Source organism: Manacus candei, unplaced genomic scaffold (assembly GCF_025592945.1).
Source record: "Manacus candei isolate 608988 ecotype Guabito, Panama unplaced genomic scaffold, ASM2559294v1 h1tg000049l, whole genome shotgun sequence".
In the NCBI taxonomy this organism is placed as follows: Eukaryota; Metazoa; Chordata; class Aves; order Passeriformes; family Pipridae; genus Manacus; species Manacus candei.
The window spans coordinates 33,841,947-33,862,129 of record NW_026138097.1 but is presented as its reverse complement, the minus strand read 5'-3'; the positions used below and the strand labels follow the sequence as shown (position 1 = coordinate 33,862,129).

Below are 20,183 nucleotides of genomic sequence, written 5' to 3'. Positions count from 1 at the left end.
CTATTTACAAGGAGGAAACAGATTGCTAAAGTGTTTGGATTATTTTTTTGGGGAAACTAGATTTTCCCAGAGGTTTATTTTTAAATAAAGCTATAAAACAATGGTACATATCATTATTTCTAAACACGTGACTTTATATTTAAACATGTTAGCAGAAAAAAAACACTCAGGGCTAGACTAATTAAACTGAAATGTCCGCACACCAAGAATATAAGTATTTAGATGTCTTACATACCAAGTCTCAGGGCTTGATAACTCCCTATATCATATAGAATCACATTCCAAATTTGAAACATATTACATGAGGTGAAAACTATAAATTTAATTTGGTTGTACTATGAATAGGAGTTCCAATTATAACAGATTAATGCATGATCAATAGATTTTATATCTGTGTTGTATATTTGGAAAGTATTAACGTTATTGATAGTGACAGGCATCAGTTCTACAATGAAGTAATAATGGTGTTATAAGCAGTCTATGATAATGATGGACTTTCAATAAATAGTTATTTTTAAAAGAAAAATCTATTGATCATGTATAAGCTATTTTTGTAAAAAATTTATTACTAAGCAGGATGATGAATTTCATTGCAGCCCTAAAAAGCACATTTGTCTCCTCATCAAGACTATACACAATGAAAGCAAAAAGAACTCCAGGAAAGTGCATTTTTTAAACCTTGCAGATATTTATCAGTAACACAGTTTCTTTATATCTGCTAGCTATGGTTATAAGTGTAGCAAGAAGTGTTTCTGTCCCTGTCTTTAGTAAATTTTTCCCTTCAAAAATGGGGATTAAACTAAATTCCAGATTTAACACTGCTTACTTTAGTAAATATGTGATGTGAGATGTTGCATACATAGCAGTTGCCATGAAACACTCTTAGTCCTCTGTCACATACACAAAACCTTCTAAGTAACAGTGATATTTCAATTATCCACGTGTGAACTGAATCTCTAAATGAATATTAACTTTTAAATGGAATCATCTCAAAGACATTACTGAGATATTTCAAAGAAGTCCAAGGGAACTCCGAGCTTAGTTCCTACTGAAAGAACACAGGTAGGGAAGCCTACTTATCTCCTGCCCATCTGATAATGCTACCTGCATTATTACTTGAGCAATATTCAAGTACACTGCAGCACTTTTCTGAGCATCTCAAAACACTTACTATGTATTAGAAATAAGCAAACACAAGCAAATTGACTGTGACTTCTTTCTGGGGCTTGTTCTCACACAGGTAGTATTTATGAACTTGAACTTCAGGGTTAAGGTCAGTTTGGGTTTTGTTGCAGCATGGATTTGTTCTCTCTTTATGTAATGTGTAAATTTTGTAATTTGACAGATTATTACAGAGGGTTTTCTTTCCCTAATAAGGTTAGCAGAACTTAGTTACAACCTTTGTTAATGTTAGATCATTTCATGATGTATTCAATTATTTTCACTTGTTTTATTTCATTGAAATGAGTTTTTTTTGATTGAACTAGGGAAATACATGGCTCAAGACCACTCTAAAGAGGTCTTTGGAGATACATTTCCTTTGCAGAAAATATATATAATACAACTCAGAAGAATCTCATGCATATTTTTTAAAAGAGCTTTTTTAACAATTAATAGTGTTGCGATTTTTGAATTTGAAAGCTGTAATGTGTGGAGGAGAAACAGTATGATATAAAATAAGTTTGACAAAATATTTCACAGTGGAAAATATTTGCAGGGAAAAGTTTCTTTGATTTTTGGGTTTTTTTGCTTTTTTCAATATGACAATCTGTAGATCCCCAAATTAGGGGGTAATATATGATACAAACTCATGATAACCTTTGAATTTATAGTGTTCAGTTTCTGCATAAATCATGACCTCCCTCCAATTGTTCTACGTACATGTTTTTCCCTAAAAAGCAAGTCTATTTTTCTTTATCTTGCAGGGGATTTAGGTTAGAGTACAAGTAGTAAAAGCAGGCTAAAGCAATTCTGAACACATGAGAAAAAATTTAGGGAAAATAACAACTAAAACAATTTCAGCTTCAATGTGAAGAAAGAGGCTATTAGGTTTGTTGGAAAAAATTGTCATAGGCAGTGTCCTCTGTGAGGTTTTGGGAACCAGTTAGTATATCCTAATCTGGTTTAATAATTTCCAAAATGCTGTCTAACCCAAGATAATAAATTTTCAATAATATATCAGCCCAAATAAAATTGCAACATGCAGTGACATGTATGGCTATTAGGTGTGGTCTTATCTTTTCAGTGATGTTTTATGAAATATAAACCTGTATATTCAGGTTGGTTTTTTTTTCCCAGAGATGTGAAAAAGAATTGTATTTGTTTTTTCATGAACCCAAGTGTTTCTTTAGCTTTTGAAAGAGTGAAAACTGCCAATGAAGAATGAGGACATAGCAAAACTGAAAGCAGCTTTTTTAGACTTCTTTTCTTTTTCTGTTCTATTTGCTCATATTTTATTATTTGGTTTTTCCTCTTCAAAGAAGATGTGATGAAAAATATTCAGAAATTTCCATTTTGACTTCAAATCTGAAAGTCATAGGGTGCTTAAATCAGAGACTCAGTTCCACCATTTTAAACTTATGTCAGAGGCAAGGTACACATCAAAATCCAAATTAAAATATCTTGAAAATTCAAATATCTTGAAAATTCAGAGTATCCAGATTCAGACTTTTCATGCAGATGTATTTTAGTGTACTGTTCTGACCAAGACTTGAATCACTGGAACTGTGAGCAAAGTAATGTAAGTTAAAACCTGTCTCTCTGGCTGTGGTCTTGATAAATTGATTACTCATTACATATTCATTTCAAGCATTATTTTCTAATAACACAAGGACAGCTAAAATAAATTTTGTTGCACGTCAACAACACTGGGTAAAACTGGACAGCAATTATGTAACCCTCAAAAACAGTAACTCAGAAGAAGCAGCGTAGTATAATGTATGTGTATTTTGTTTCTACATTATTAATTAAACTCTACTTGATGTGTGTGTCAGACACTCTCAGAGTTTCACCTATCAGCCACTGAGATCCAGTTAAATTCTTCCTGTGAAATGTAAATACTTATTTTTCTTTTACTTCCTGCTACTAACACACATCCAAAAGAGCAAATGTCCATGAAATACTTAGCTTTCTCCTGTAAACAAGTACCATACTGCCAAAGGCATGTGATTATGAGATAAGTTTTTGTGCCACGGCATGAAAGAGTAGTTCATACCATTAAGGTGTTTGAAACCGTGTTTTATTCAAATTCATGGTTTTCTTAAATGTTAGGGATACAGAGAGAAAAAATTGTGATAAATAATTGTGACCTTAATGTTTAAAATAATAAAAGCATCTCTGTCAGAAATACTGAAGCATATTTTGTGGTTCATAGTGTATGGACCACACAGGTAAACATCAATTTTGTTTTGTTAATGAAATCAGTTTTAGAGCATCTAAGTATAAAATAAAGCTATCAGAAGTTATAAATTCTAGTAAACCCTAACTGATCAAAAAGGTAGTTACTCATTCCATGCCTGAATGACTACATTCCCTGGCTTTCACTACGATATTGATCAGACAAAATTTGTGTAAAGATACATGGGATTTTGGGAGACAAGCAGACAAAAGCAACTACTGGTTGAATAATTTTACCCGTTCATTTCCTCACAACTGGATGAAACACTGAACTGTAAACGAAGCAGCTGCCTTGGGCACTACCAATTTTAGCATCTCCTATTTGTTGGAGTACCTTGCATGGTTAACCACCTGGGGTCTTAAGCAGTTTCCATCTGCGCTTCCTAAGATTTGGGACATAATAGCCTCCTGCATTCTGAGCCTCATACCTGTCAGAGACTCTGAAAATTGCCTTCTTACAGTTAGGTATACAGTGAATAGCGTATTCTCATATAAATAACAGAAGGAATCTGCAAATTCAACAGCACTTCTTTACTATTTTATTAAACGTATAAGTTTAGTTAGGGTATCCTTGAATTTCCTTTAATTAGTAACCCACTGATCAATGCCTGAGCAGTGTCCTTGTTTTGTGCTGACCAGTACAGGAGAAATACAGTCAGTCACATGAAAATCCATCCTAGATTCTCAGTATGTATTACATTATACCAAAATATCCTTACATATATATGGGATTGTGCTGAATATGAATTAATTTTGCTGTTCTACTAATTTTTGAAATCTTGGAAGTTTCATTTTTCAGGAATTTGTGCTGATGTTTTTCATCTTTAAGTGCCTGGTCTGCTGTCTTACAACATTTAGCTTTGCTTTATCATGTTGGATTTTACACAACCTTCTTGTGAGCCCCAGTTGAAAACACGTGAAATCATAATTTTGCATTATTTCCATGTAAAGTAAGTAAAAGTTCATGAGACACTTGCCTTAATTTTACTGGGGACATAAATTAACTATAAGATTTCTTGGAGGACATTTGCTGTATCATATACATAAAGATAAATAAAATCAAGTATGGTTGATTTTATTTGAAGTTTTATTTGAATATGTCTCACACAGGTTTTTAATAAATAGATTTTTTTCTCTCTGGCCTATCAATTGCTATCATCCTTGTTCCTCTGAATTGCATAAATCATTGTTGTATATATGTCTCTTATACTGCTGAGATATATATACCCCTTTTCCTCTTCAGAGGAGTGACTTCTCATGTGTGTTTTAAGGCTCAGTCATCTGTGTTTGATTTTGAGGAACTGAATAACAGAAGATGACCAGTAAGTATCAGATTCAATGCAGATCCTTTTGCTTAAGATTTCCCTCCATCTTTCTCCATTGACTGTACAGTAATCAGCTTAAACTACTGCGAATTGCTGTTTGAGCAAATGAGTTTTTCTTATACACCAGAGGAAAAAGTTCTGAATTTCTGTTTGGGTTTTTTTTCTTTGTTTTGGTTGGTTGGTTGGTTTGATTTTAGTTGGTTCTTTTGTGGGGTTTTTTGTGGGTTTTTTTGTGTTTTGGAAGAAAGCTGCTTCCAAATTGATTGAAGTTTAGAATAGGCTATGTCTTGAATTTCCCTGAAGTCTACTTAGATTTCACATTCAGTGTGTAGTGCTGTTCATCTGATGTCTGCTCCTTATCTGTCAGGGACGTCTAGAAGAGCAGATAAGGAAGAGGGATGGGATTCTAGATGGATGGTAAATCCTTAGCTTTCACTAGGTAAGGTGCCCAGGTGAACAGATGTGTTCAACCTTGTCATGGAGCACAAAAAGCGACAACTTTCCAACTCCAAATAGAGGGGAGAATTCTGACAGAAACTTGAGCCACAATAACTCCTGGAGCTCTTTCTCGGCTAAGGCAGGCCACAACCTTTAAATTGTTGCCGGCTACACCTAAAGTCATGTTCTAATGTAAATTTGAGATGGTAATACTTGGGAGAAGAAAAAACCTGAGGGGACTCCAAATATAGGTAGCATGTAGGAAAATGATACTTGGTTTCAGGCAGTGGTTTAGAACAAGCCATAGTAAATCTATAAAAGGAGAACAAACAGTAGTATGAAAGGAGAAAAAAAGAAAGAAGAATGGGACTTTGAATGACTTCTGTACTTTCACAATGCCAAGATGGACAGAAGTAAAATTAAGTGTATATCTGTGTGAACAAATATGGGATTTTACATTCAGACTAGTTTCTACATCACTTCCTACATTAAATCCTACCCACAGAAACAACTAAATCTCATCATTCTTGTCCTTCTATTGAAACATATCTGAGAGTCATCATTCTCTTTTTAATTCTTTAAAAATGTTCTTGTTTTTATCTCATTATTTACCGAGTGAGTAGAACCAGGCTTCCTAATTGGGCAATCATGCACTATGAATAAGATAAAAGGATCTCTAATGTCATTCTCAAAGATGAAAATGAGATCATCAAAATGATTCAACCCTGCCATCCTTTCACTTTGAACAGACAGGAGTGAGGGGTGAGGTCCCTAAACATATAATTCAAATGGGAATTTCATCAATATGTATAGATTTTCATACTGTTCTGATAAAACTAGCCAAAAATAACTGTTGAGTTTGAACACAGTTTTTCAGAAAGATGAACTGGATAGTGTACTTGACTTAATCCATTTCGGGTGTAATTTTTGGTCTCTCTTACGTCCTTTATCCTGTAATGCACAACTTCCATTCTCATCAGTGCATTTCCTTCTGTTTTCATATATAGCTTTGTTTAAATTCTGTTCTTAAGTAGTTCAGTACTAAATAATACTTTATATATGAATATGATTAGGAAATCCTGATACAGTTCTACTGGTTTCATGAATGTCATTCGTTTTTGTAGCAGTTATCCTAAGTTTTATTCTAATACTTATGCTTCTTTAGAACATTTTTTAGGCTGTTTTGGTCTGAAAGTGGTCTAGGTATGTGGTCAGGTTGTCCCACTAAAATTCAGCTTCTGAAATTTTAATTTCCTTACCATTTTCATATGATATTCTCCTAAACAAATTTAGAGTAGTAACATTGCAAGTAGTTAGATTCTTATTTGGTGAAATGAAGTGTTGATGAATTGTCTGTGCAGGCGATATGTGGGGTAAGGCGTGTCAAAGTCATAATGATTTTTGAAGCTAAGGGACACAGCTTTCAGCTTTACAAGTCTATATTTCCTTCTAGCAGCTAGAAACATTTTTATGCATGTGTTCAACTTCTTTAAATTTCATGTGATCATCCAAAGATATAGTGAGGTGAGGTCTTGATGTCTCTGAACTGTTCAGTGTATGTAAAACTATGAGTACTTCCATCATCATTTATTTACTATATTATGGAAGCTTTTTAACCTTAATACTCAAACTTCCCTGCCTGACTTTCTTAGGACAATGAGATTCTGCCTACTTTGGTCTCAGAGTCAGAAATGTCCAAGCATCAACCATTTGTAGCAGATATTCTATTTTTTTTCCTTCCTTTATTTGGTGTTTTTAGCTTGCAAAGTTTTCAGATCTTTTCATGTGTATAAGTAACGCAATGCATTGACTTCAACTGTTTCAATGAGAGAGTACTTTTTGGAGAAAAGGTTACTAAAAGAGATGTTTGCAAATAGTTTGTGAAATACCAGAGTTAGCTATTTAAACAAAACTGAAAAGTAGGCCAGTATGCAGTGCCCATTGCAACAAGTTGGAAGATGAGGGGAAGGGGTGCAAGCTCAAGCAAATGCGAGCCCCTGATTGGATGACTGGCATTGTTTCAGAACAATTGGTGGCATGCTTTTTGACTGCTCTTATCAGCACTGGTCACCTTTCTCTCTTATTGTATCCCTGAAAACCATGGACAAAAAATGTCCTAGAATTTTTTTAATGTGTGGCAGAAAAAATAAAAACTGCTGCATTTGTATTCATCTGTGTGAAACAGCTGATTCTAAAGGAAATGCAATTTTTTCTGACTGTCCTATGGTAACCCATCTCCATCGTATACTTGCATATAGCTGTGCCCTATCCTGAATGAAGGTCGAATTTAGGCTGTTAACAAAAAATATTGAATTGACTCTTTTAACAACTGAATTCTGCTGTTGTAATGAAACATGACTCCAACACAAATTGCTCAGCATTTTAGTAATGTATATATATATATGTGTGTGTATATTCGATATATGCCACTTAGTAATTAAACTCTTAATGGAGCCATTTCTGAAAGATACAATAAAAAATGAGAGTTTTATTTGAAGAAAATTAAAATTGGACTTGTCTTTTTGCTCCTCTGCTTTTTGCACCCTGTTAATTCTTTCATCTATTGGAAAGAAAATTTAAGTGGGTGATACTTAAAATTACTCTATTGATTTCAACAGCACTGTCATAAAAAAAAAATATAAAGAGAGTTATTATGACACAGATGGAAGAAAAATTTAAATTTTTTGTAAATATTTCAACATGTGATATCGAATCCCTTTTCTCATTTTTCACACCTGACACTTAGGCTCATAATTGACGTACAGTCAACCTGATCTCCTTCAATTTATATAATTTATATAAGAGCTATTTTCATGGAACTCAGCTAAACTCCCGCTGGGTGAATCTGGTTTCTTCTGTCTGATTCCTAGGTGGTAAGTGTTTTGAGGCAGGGACCATTCCTTTGATCCTTTGTTTGCCTGGTGGATGATGCAGTTGTTTTAGAGATTAGAACAATGGCTCTGATTAGCAGAAGGTGCCTCTGTCTAAGAGCTGTGACTCACAAGCTCTTAATGGGTTTAGCTGGAGCAGTTTAAGATGACAGTGATTTCATCTCTCTGACTCCCCCTCTTATGGAAATTAAACCCCCAATAGTAGGAGTGATAGAAACAAACACCATACCATCTCTTCATTTATCTCAATTTAACAGCTCTGTGTTTTAGTTTATCAGCTGTCATAGAGGCTTATAAATTATGCATTTATGGCAATATAGAGGCTTGACACTGTGAACTGTGAAAGCTGAGAAGACACGTATTTCCTTCTGCCATCCAAATTTGGGGCAATAACTTCTATTGGAGCAAGAAAGATACTTTGGGTGGCAACATTTTAAACTGTAAGAGCTAAATCAGTGTTCACAATCCAAAGCCTCTACCCTTGTTATTGCTGTGTTACAAGTAAATTAAAATTAAAAAAGGGTATCGTGCCTACAACCACAGTACACTAGTTTGAAAGTGGTGTATTGTGAGAATGAAGCTTAAGTATTTGTACCAAATATTGTATTAATTCTATCTTATTCATATTCTAGATTATTGAATTTTCCTGCTTTTATTTCAGATTTTCTCAACCTTTCTCATTACAGTTCTGAGATGTGGAATCAATCATAATATCATTCATCGATATTCAAAGTCTCTTCAGGTAAAAGATGGTCCCTGACTATTAGATATTGTATATGTGGGAATAATTCAATTGACTTCAAAATAAGTAATTGACCTGTTGTTTTGGCAGTGTTTCAGACAGGCACAATTCTATGTAGTCATAATATCTAACAGTATTATTCTGGCAAAGGTCTTTGCACCATCTGAATGTATGGCTCCCTGTGAGACCTACTGCTAGTTCTTGGCTTCAGGATTGATTTGTTATTGCTCCTTGACAAAACATCTTGACTTTTGAACTCTTTTTCAGTTACACAGAAGGAACTGGAGATGGATACACCATCTTCTGTAGTCTTGTAAAGTCACTTTTATAATCCTTATAGCCCCATGTCTTTGATTTGATGGTCAAAATCCTCAGTCAGTGTCACAGGCAACAACAACAGTTGAGATAATAACGGCAGTAGAAACAGGACTGGTGGCAGAAGTAGCATTCACATTTGCTCTTTGTATTTCTGTTGACTGATGAACACATAGATTGAATGTTTGAAGCACTGCAAATGTGTCTGTGCATCTAATTTTCACATTTTTACAGCAGCTTTGTTCCAAGACAGTAGCATTTGACAGTAGATGGGGGAACAAACTTCAATGAGGTGGATCTGACTAGAACACCCATACACAGACAGAATAGCAAGTTGCTCTGCCAAACACTATGATTGCAACTTCCTTATTAGAGGGTAAAATGGAGAGTTTGGAGAAGAGTCTTCTCAAGGCTGACAGAAACGTCATTAGTTGCTCTTCAAATGCCATTCAGCTTTGTCATCAACAAAGAAGGATTATTATTGTAGCTGTAAAGATGGTAATGTGTCTGGAATATCTTTGAAGCTTTTGAATTAATCAAATGTAAACTCCCTGTCCAGAGAATAAGAAAATATTAAAAGTGTTGAGCTTTCGAACTAGTCTGACCTAAGATTGCAAAGAGAAGCACTAGAAAAAGGTTAATCAAAGTTGAAGAAAAAACACAAAAAAACTCTGACGCAACAAAACCCACCACCAAGAATGCCCTCTCCCCCTGAATCTAAATGAGATGAAAACAGCAGTTTTTAGATTTTTCCTTTCCTTCATTCTGTTCCTAGAAACCTTCACCGTACTAAACATCTTCAGGTGGTACATGCTGGGCAAAGTTTAGATTTTTCTTATAACTCACTCTATGAGTTGAAGAAAAGTCATCTTCATCTTCATTGAGCCAAATTTTTTGCTATTATAGATGAATGATGTTTTTTAAATTTCAGCAGAGTTGTATTCCTTCCAGTCAGGAGACAATTGCACCCATTGTTTTTCATTTTATGTGATGCAAAGGATTTTCATAATGAAGTAGGGCACCGCAGAGGGGAAACTTTCTGTTTCTCATCTGAAGCAAAAATATCCTCTGCTTTGCTGTATATCTGTCAAGTAACAAATGGGTTGTGTTCTGAAGCAAGGAAATCCCATCAGTTATTTCAAGAGCAGGCCCTGTCACATATGCTGCAATCTCTGATGACCCAGTGCAAGCTGTCTGATTGTGAAGCAATAAAAAGCAATTTGAGTGAACTGACAAACAAATCATACACAGCTTCTCCCCCCTCCCTATTTTCTCTCTTCTTCCTTTATATTTTTCTCTTTGTTTACTGCATGTGTGAGCAATCTAGTGGTTATTTACCAAATAAAGTTATATCAGGCATGTAGAGCAAAATTACTGCGATTTTGCTACTGAGAACTCCTGTGGGTGTCTTCTACCAGATCTTTGTATATGACTTTTGTTCCAAAGGTGAGGTTAGTCTGAAAGGTTCATTTTTACATAGCTAAAAGAAAGGAAGAGATATGATTAAGTGCATATGTAGCAATGACAGATGGGCAGTGAAACACACTGCTAATGTTACTAAAAGAAAAGGAAAGATCTCAGTATACACGTGCATATAAAAATTACATTGTAGATGGAGAAGGACAAAATTAGTTTCTTATATTTTGTACATTTAGTTTCCTCTGTGTCTGCTCTCACTGTTTCTCGATGGGCATCATAGGACACAAAAGTGCAGCATCCAAACACCGTCACTTTTACAGAAATACAAGTTACAGTGGAGCTGCCATATATTTAATGACAAATTCCATTATTATCTCAGGAAATCTCAGAAAACCTATTTTCTCTTGTGATTTATCATTATTGCTAATTATGGGCATAACTAAGGTTGAAAATAATACCTCAGATTTCACAGAGGATATGTTTATAACTAAGCATACCCAAGTACTCAGTCTGGTATGGACATATGGGATCTAATAACTCTTCAAACATGTAGAACAAGAAAAATGAACACATACTGGTTCTGAGGGATTTCTCTCCTTAGTTCCTGAACCTGTATTTTTATAAGAGGAATAGAAATTGACAGTAGTGTAGTATCTGTGATTGGCAATGGCAGTGAGGGATGGTTGCAAAAAGTAGATACCATTTTGCTTGTGACAGGACTTAGAACTGCAGATAAACTGAGAAGAGTTTGTTACTGTGTTTAGATGAACTAAGCACTAGGAACTGGAGTTTAAGTATTTGTATGCATTTTGTTTGATCAGTAATTATGCAAAAATAAGGAATTAAGATGTGGGGTTTTTGAAAGAAACATAAGACATTAGTGAGTTCATTCTATATGGGAAGACTTGGCCTAAAAAAAAAAAGGTTAGCTGCTATAAAGACCTTGCATTGCCATCTAAGTTGTTTGGAGAAGATTAGCACTTCTCAAAAGATGTTTACAGTTCCAAGGTCAATAGCTAACTAGTTATTAGGGCTACATCAACTAACATGGTTTGAACTTATTCCATTATTTCAGAGAATCTAAAAAAGGTGGAGCAGCTTCTTTTCAGGAAGAGGGAATGAAAGCTTAAATTTCAAGTAGAAGCAGAGATTGCAGTGTATACAGGTTTAAAATGGGATAGTCATTGCATTATCATCTTGCAAGAATTTCTGAGAACAGCTGAATAACAACAGAACTGTCGCTTGGCTTTTGCTTTAATGAAGTCTTAAGAAAACAGAGACTTGACTCTTTGTTGTACCACAATCACAATAAGGGTTGGTGCCTCCCAACCTTATGGATATTCATAGCTTGTAAAAGAGTAACTGTGAAACCTAAAGACTCTCTTAGTGAAGAAAACAGTAATGTTGGCCATCAGCTTGATGGAGGCTAGAGCAGACATTTGTTCCTTTGCTTTAAGAGGAGATGGAACATAAATAAAAAAGAAAAAAACAACAACACAGAAGTTGGTTTATATCTCAAAAGATTTCAAATTGGACATAATTTTTTTGCTTAAAATAGATTAATAATAAAAGATTCCTAGATTCTGTAGATTAAAACAGAGACAGGAAGGTATGCCATCGGTTTATGAGTATCAACAGACAGATGAAACATGTTTTAACTCTCTTCTTTTGCATTCATGCCTGATGATCAGCTTCTCAGTGTGATTTATTATGCCAAGAATCCAGACCATTCTGTCAGGTAAGGACCACCTTCTCCTTTTCAAGTCACTCACTACAACTCTGCTATCATCCACAGGAAGTTTTGGCATGTAGTTAGGTTAATAGTTGAATTTGTTACTTCATGAAATAACAAAAAGTTGCTAGAAATGTGAAAAGTCCATATGTAAGCAGACAGAAAATGAACCTTATTGTCACTTCTTCATTTGTAGTTGTTCCCTTTTCGAGTTCTCTGAGACTGATCTTCTTGAGTCTGAAAAGCAACTAATGGTTTTGAGTGCTTTAACAGAGCATTGGCAGAACAGGAAGAGTTTGGAGAATATACACATTTCCAGCACAACAAATGGGATATACACATTCCCAGTACAACAAATTCTTCAGACCTTTTTGTTATCACAAATGTTAAGTCACTTGAATTCAGGCAGCAAAGTTTGTCCAGATTTGTATCCATGAAACAGTGACATTTGGTGCAGCCTGGAGACTATTTAGCTTCCTTTCACCTGAAGTCATTTTAGCTCTTGGACTCCATTTAATTGCAGCATTGTTTAGAGTTACAAGGATTTGTCATAACTCTGTGCTCTTGCCTTTGGAATAAGATAGGTTGTTATGAGTTATGCAGGAAAAAAGTCTGTCACTCCACCTACATAGGACGATTTCTGGATATATGCAGATTACCCTGTCAAATTATTCAGATTCCTGCTACGCTGTGATGGGTTACTTCATTTGCTGCAGTCCATAATTATGAAATGAAAGGGTCAAGATGTGTTAGCTTTGACTTTTTCTTTCCTGACTTTTCTGACTTTGAGTTAGTCATTTAGGGCTTCTTAGTATATTATATGAAGACTGTCTGTGGGAATGTCTGTTCTCGCTAGCTATTTCATCCTATACTGAATCTCCATTACACTAACAATAATAAATATCTCTTTTTTACACTTGCATAGTGTTTTCAGAACAGTGCAAAATACTGAATGGACCTCATACTACTTTAATTTGTCAGCCCTGGCTATTTAGCTCCCTCGCAGTTATCACAGATATTTTTACTTTTGTGTAAAGGAGAATAGCAGAAATATCTATTCAGTTGGGAAATGATGATGTTTTAAAATGGTGGTGACTGTAAACTGCTTTGCTATTATCTATAAATAGATAATTTATAAACTATCTATTATAAATAGATATTTATAATATCTATTATAAATATCTATATAATAGATATTTAATATGCTACATATTAAATATCTATTGTTAAGAAATAAATGAAATTCTGCAGTGTGCTTCAGTATAGAAGTCGAATAGAGTGCTATCTACCTTTCAAAAATAAATTTTGGGGATAAAATATTAATAAAATCAGAGTCAATTTTTCATATATTAGTAGCTGATCTCTTCAGAAATGGCTGAATAGAGAATTCCCAATAATTTCAGAGTGTCATGTTTCCCATTGCTGTAAACGTATTTTACAATAATCTGTGATCATGGCAGTAAAATTTATTGCTAGCCAATAACTATGCACCAGCTCCCTAATATAGGAGAATATTTGATACAATTGCCTATGGTTACTAATATTTCTCCCTTCAAGCAGTATTACTCAACATTAACAAACACATCATAATCAACCTCTATGTCTTTCAAAACATGTAGTTAATAATGATACATTTGTATTCAAACATGATTGTGTGTTCTAGGCTGGATGGATACACTGCTTACATATAGTGTAATCACACAGCTGTCTGTGCATGCATACATATAGTTAGTATGATGATGAAGAAGGGAAAAGTTTCTCATTTGATTAAATAAGGAGACTGTTGATTCTGTATCATAAAAAGAAGACTTCTTTTTGCTTTTTTGAGGTCTCACAACTGTCATCTCCCTTTCCTCAGCTGAAGTTGCTCCTCAAAGTTACATAGAGCTAAACCCCCTCCCTGCCTTTTGTTCTCATGGGTATTTCTGTTAGTGTAGAATGACTGTAAAATGGAGTGAAAATCCAAATCTCACCATAGCTGGAAAAGTGAGGCCAAGATTTTCTGAAGTAAAAGAAAGTAAATCTTGGTTCTCATGAGTTAAACCAATGCTCATCAAAAATATCACAAATAATTAGTGTAGCAAGCGACTATTAAATTCAGATTAGGCCTAATAGTGATTTTTGGTACACTCTGTTTCTTCAGTACATAAGCTACACCTCTAATGAATGCAGAGTTTGCCTGTGCTTTTTCATAAAAAAAAATTAATTTATAACATAAATTATATTTTTATCGGTTTAATTTTTAAATTATTTATGATTGTAATTGTCTGCACTTGATCTGCAGTAATCTTTGCTCAAGTAAAAAATAAGGGATTAGTTTTTCTGTATTGTTTTTTCTTTTTACAGGGACCTTTCCATGTAATAATCTACTGCTCTCAAATTGCCAACGTCCAGTAATCAGTCAAGATATTTCTTGGACTAAAGACATAAACAATACTACAGATTCAATTATATATCAAAAATGATTTAGTGGATTAGCTGGTTTTTTTATATACTTTGGCTGCAATGCAGTGTATTCTGTTGCTACATATTTCATAAACCTCTAACTCTTTTAATTAATTTCACATAGACTGAATAGAAACCAGAGTTTTCCATTTATAGAAAAGTCTGCTGTTTTGAAATGTATAAGTCCAATGGAAAATAAGCAGTATATACATTTATCTGAGAGCAAAGCAATGATAGAATGATGGTTTAATATAAACTGAAATATTTGTTTTCTTTTAACAGCTTAGATGTTTTTTGGAAGAGCTAAAAAGTAAAAGTAGCTCAATTTCAGAGAAGGAGAACTGGATGTAACTTTTAAACAAGTTTAAAAAATGTATACAGAGATAAAATAGTGGTAGCACATACACCAGCTTTTCTAGGAGCAATACAAATATAAGAATTTTCATATGAATAATCATATTGTTCCAATCTGTAATGAAATGTATTTTCCTTATGAAAAAGTTTTTCTAATAGTATGCCTGTAAGATGAAAGTGATTTCACAGTAGATGTGCTATTAAATTTATGATATTCACAGCTTTTTATTTAATAACACACTAGCAGAAAAATGATGCATCAGAGCTAATGAGGTTATTTTCCATTATATATTTTAAGGTATGTTGTGATTTCCTGCCTTACATTGGGCCCTCAGTGTAAACAGAAGTAGCTCAGAAACCCTTCAACTTACACAGTTTGTTTTCCAGAGGATATTTGATAATTTTCAATGTCTCAATTTTTTATCCTCTATTGCCATCATATAGTGCTGCACCTCCTGTATATTCATAAGCCTTTGCATAACTGTGAATTTTACTGTATCAATGTAGAAAATGCAGACTGATATTGGTAATAGGTTATTTATATAGTGCTGAACAAAATCCCCCAAACGAAATGTGTAGTATGTTCATTTCTACATGACAGAGAATGGTGGCATTTCCATTTCAACCCTTGTTTTAAAGCTGATGGTCAAGCACTTGCAGATGACAACAACACATTTTCTGACAAACCCATGGTCTTTCTAAATCCTACACAACAGAGAAACTATGTGGTGTATCTAAGGTTTGCTTAGATTTAGAAGACAAGTTCCTTATGAAAATAGGATTGATACTAAAAGTAAATTAATTTCACCAAATATTGGAAATACAAAAAATTAGGTGACTGATGCAAAATAACTTAGGAAGAAACACATCTGGATGAGTGTTTTATTTATCATGCACAGCCATCTTAAAATGAAATGAGTCATTCACTGACATGGCCCTCTCTCTCCACACACACTACAGGGAAAGCTAAACTTCAATTTGAGAGTTAGCCCTAGGTGGATAAAACCAGTTGAGATAAAATCCACATACAGAAGTTTAAGGTTTTTTTCTTCTTCTGCTCGGAAATTCATTCTTCAAATTTTAGGAAGTAAGCAGATATCAAGAAGAATAGAACCAGAAAGAAGGAGGAATAACTGAGCACCACACTCTTCCTAGTCACAATTCCTGGTTACCTTGTTGATTTAACCTCCTTTTGCATGCTGGTAAGCAATCAAATGAAAGCTCAAAATGCTTTACCATACCTGATTGTGGACTTTGTTTGGGGATTTTGGCTGCTGCTTCGGGGCTGGAGGTGGCACGCACACGCTGATTGGCAGAATTGTGGATGCTACTTGGGACAGCTGCTGAGATGTTTTTACGAGGTTTCATGTCTTGCAACCACATTGGGGATGCCTCAAAGGCTTGCATTCGCCGAGAGTGGCTGTTAGCATTGACCTTGAGAAATGCCTGGGCCTTGTATTCCTGAAGGTCTCCATAGTTGGCATCGGTCACCCTGCACTCATACAAGCCTTCATCCTTTTTCCTCACTTTTGAAATCTGCAGCTTGTGGGAGATGTCATTCCCTTGTACTTTCACTGTCTGCAAATTTACCAGGAAAAGAAAACAAAGAAACAAATATGTTGTCAGGAATTTTTCTTTCTCTGCAAACTCTACTGACTCTACTGACATAGTGCCAAATTAATCAATGGTGTGATTGTGCTTTCTGCAGGGAGGTTACACCAAGGATGAGTATGGTTAATTGTGTCTGTGAGGATGCCTGACATTTTCTTTCCAAATTTGCTTAGATGGTTTCCTCTGAAACAAAATTAGCCTCAGACAAATAACCAAAACTACCATGCTCATTTCAATTAATTTCTTAAGATCATGAATATTCTTAATGAGCTTTCTTATATAAACCTGGTATCTGTGAACTTCTTTGGTTAAACCTTTCCAGTTAGTTGATTTAATTGAATAATTCAGTTTTTGAACTAGTGCATTAACAATTTTGCTGGAGATGTTTTCCAAGATTTAAACTACGTTAATAACTAATTATTAGATTAGTTTGTACTCTTCACTACATTGAAACTGTATATTTGTCATTCAGTTTATCTCCTTAAAGTGTATCCAAAGCCTTGGTATTTTTTGTCTGTTAATGATAACAAGACATTTTGTGTCAGGTAGCCTCTTTTGTCTCATTTATATAAGTACATACTTATTGAAAGTTATATATCAGTACATATTCAAGATCGATTTAAGAGTTGTCAGCTGAAAAAAGACTTCTGTTTTATTTTTAATTGGTTTTAATATTTGAAGGCAACATAACATATTTTTGTTTCAGATAATTAAAACACATGAGTAAGTTATACATTCATAAATATGTGATAGGTATTAAGTTGCATTGGGAAAAGTTAACACAGGTTCCTTTCTGTATATTCATCACTTTAGAGAATTTATATTTCATTAATGTTCTCTTTCTATCTGAATTAATATCTGTTTCCCTACCAGAAGCCAGTTAAAACATGTTCAGTGGTCTCTAAAACTTCAACTTTGAAGAAATTCTGAACCTGGTTTACTTTCACTGTTACATAAACATGGATGTAAAGGTTGCTTTGTGTCATATCAATTACAGGGGTTAAGGAAACAACAGGATGATGAATTCATGGTAGTTAACAAAAGTGGAGAACTGTTAGATTGAAGTTAGCACATGGTATTGGTGATTGTAGAAAACATTGCTTCTGATAGCTTGGCATACTGTAGTCACCAGTGTTGGCAAAGCACCTATTCTGCCTGCTTGATAAATTGAAGAGCAACACTTGTGAATATGTTATTGCTTTAAGGTGCTGCATGGACTTTATAGTCTGTTGTGTTGTACCCAGCTCTGAATTTATACTTGGCAAACTGAGTTGAAAGTATGGATTGCACACTTACAAGCATAATATGTGTGATATTAATTACACAGAAAGTGCTGGATAGTTATTTAAACCATATTCAATAATAATATATCTCTCCTGAACAGTTTATGTTCAGCAAAAGTATTAAAGAAGTTTCATATGAATGGAAAGAGGATGCATAGGTCATATTTTGCCTTCATTTGCTTCCATACAACAGCCACAAAGTTAAGAGTATTGCATAGCACTGGTGAAAAACAGGATTAGTTTTGGCTTTTGCATTTGAAATTTAGAAATTGTTGCACATGCATGTTTTCAGTTTGTCCCTGATTATCATTTAAAACTGATAAAGAGGTGTATTTTAGCAAACATTCAGTAAATTTTAGCATTTTTTTAAAGATTACTAAATGCACTTAAAAGTTTTTTCTTCTTTTCATGATGATAATACTCATACTCTCCATACTCATGGAGACTGAGTATGTGTTCAGAAAAAAAAGAAAAAACAGCTACATTTGTAAAAAGTGACTTTAGACATCTATGAAACATTGACTTTCTTTTTATTACAAATGTAAAATAAATGTTTTATGCAAGCTTATAGAAATACTATAAATATACCATTATGAATTATTATCATAAACAATGAAAGAGATTTGTTACTTCAGAGATGAGACAAGCTTTAAAGCCTATATTGTGTTTCAGTTCTTATAGATTACTACAGAGATTTTAAAGGAGACTATTGATAGGTAATGAATTGTCTGCTAGGCCCGTGTCTAGTGGAATAGTATCCAAAGACTACATGTGGACCTCATTTGTAAGATAGTCTACAAATGTAACTGAATATACGGTCCATGACACAAATTTTTTATAGTGTATGGTGAGAAGTATCATAGGAAATGTAAGTATGGCTAGAATAAGTATTGTTTTGAACATAGTGTATCTCAATTCTCATTTATAAATGCCCTTCAGCTATACCTTACTGTACTTTGACTTTATGTAATTATTTCATTAGTTGTTTGTAGGCATCAAAAGCAGCAGAGTAAAAGATTTAACAGAAATTATTCACCTCTATTTGTTGCTGTTTTAAGTTTTGCTGGTACTTACAGCCTTGGCTGTAGCTAGAAGGCACTTCCAAAGGGATTTTGCCAGAGAAAGGGAAAACTCCTCTGGGTTGATAGAGAACACTCATGCTGCAGTATCTGCTAAGTATCTGTGTTTTTCCACTGCAGTGAGCACCACACCATGACCCCACCACTATACATTTCTTGGGATGCTGAGGAAGGAGGGTCTGAACTATTCTGAGGTCAGAAACAGCCCTGTGGCTGTGCCTGACTCAGGACGTGGGTCTGCTGAGGAAGAGATCCTTTCCCTGGACAAGGGCTGGAGCAACGCTACTCATAATTCTGTTGAGACAACATTCTGGTTTAATCTCCAAAAAGCAGATTGGTAACTCTGGTGTCAGAATCTTACTTTCTTAGAGTCTCAGGGACCAAGAGTGGAAATTACTCCCAAGAGGGAGGTCTTGACCAAAGTCTTTCTGAGCTTTCTTTCTGCCAGAGGTCATGGCCCTGGGGAAGCACCCGTTTAAAGAGCTGTACACCCCGCTAAAGGGAAGTGGAGCTTCACAGACAAATTTCAGCCTTAGAACCAGCTTTGGAGTGCTAAGGCAGGCTCAGCAGTTACCCAGGGTAAATGAAAACAAGAGGTACAAGGAAGGATTGGTGCACTGTTTCACAGAGTACAGAGTCTGTCAATGGTCTACTGCCTGTGCCATGCTGGCCAATACCTCCATGCCGAGGAGTGTGGGGGGGTGTATGGGGCAGGGATGCCCTGGCACCTTGCCTGGGCCGGCAAGGAAGAAGTCATAGAATCACAGAATCAATTATTTAGGTTGGAAAAGACCTCTAAGATCGTCGAGTCAACCGTTGAGCTGCGGACTACCAGCCTTCTGCAGCCTGCAGTGAGAATGGGGAGGAGACGCGGGGCAGGAACAGACTCGGCCCTCCGAGGGATGGGCTTTTACTTGGGAAGGGACCCCCGGTCGGCGGGGGGGGGGGGGGGGGGCTGCCCGCACCCTGCGGCGACACTTACGCTGATCTTCGTGCCGTCGCTGTCCAGGTCCCGCTCGGGCAGGAGCTCCACCTGCAGGGAAAGGAGTGCCTCCGTGGGTCGCCCGCCCCCGCCCCGCTCCGCGCCCCGCTCCGCGCCCCTCTCCCAACCCGCCGCGGAGCCCGTGCAGCGGCGCGCCGCGCCTGCCACCTG

At 35.4% G+C, this 20,183-nt stretch overlaps 1 protein-coding gene across 5 annotated transcripts in view; it reads right to left on the bottom strand.

The window, feature by feature from the left end:
- VSTM2A (V-set and transmembrane domain containing 2A) overlaps positions 1-20,183 on the bottom strand; it is a 28,766-nt gene that overhangs the window by 3,245 nt on the left and 5,338 nt on the right. For 4 of the 5 annotated variants that reach the window (XM_051799046.1, XM_051799045.1, XM_051799044.1 and 1 more), the window contains 2 exons: positions 20,013-20,063; positions 16,299-16,635 (listed from right to left, as the gene is read on the bottom strand). In XM_051799046.1, the coding sequence (XP_051655006.1) occupies positions 16,299-16,635; positions 20,013-20,063 (388 nt within the window). The remainder of the gene's footprint in view (positions 1-16,298; positions 16,636-20,012; positions 20,064-20,183) is intronic. The other variant, XM_051799048.1, reaches the window with a different exon arrangement.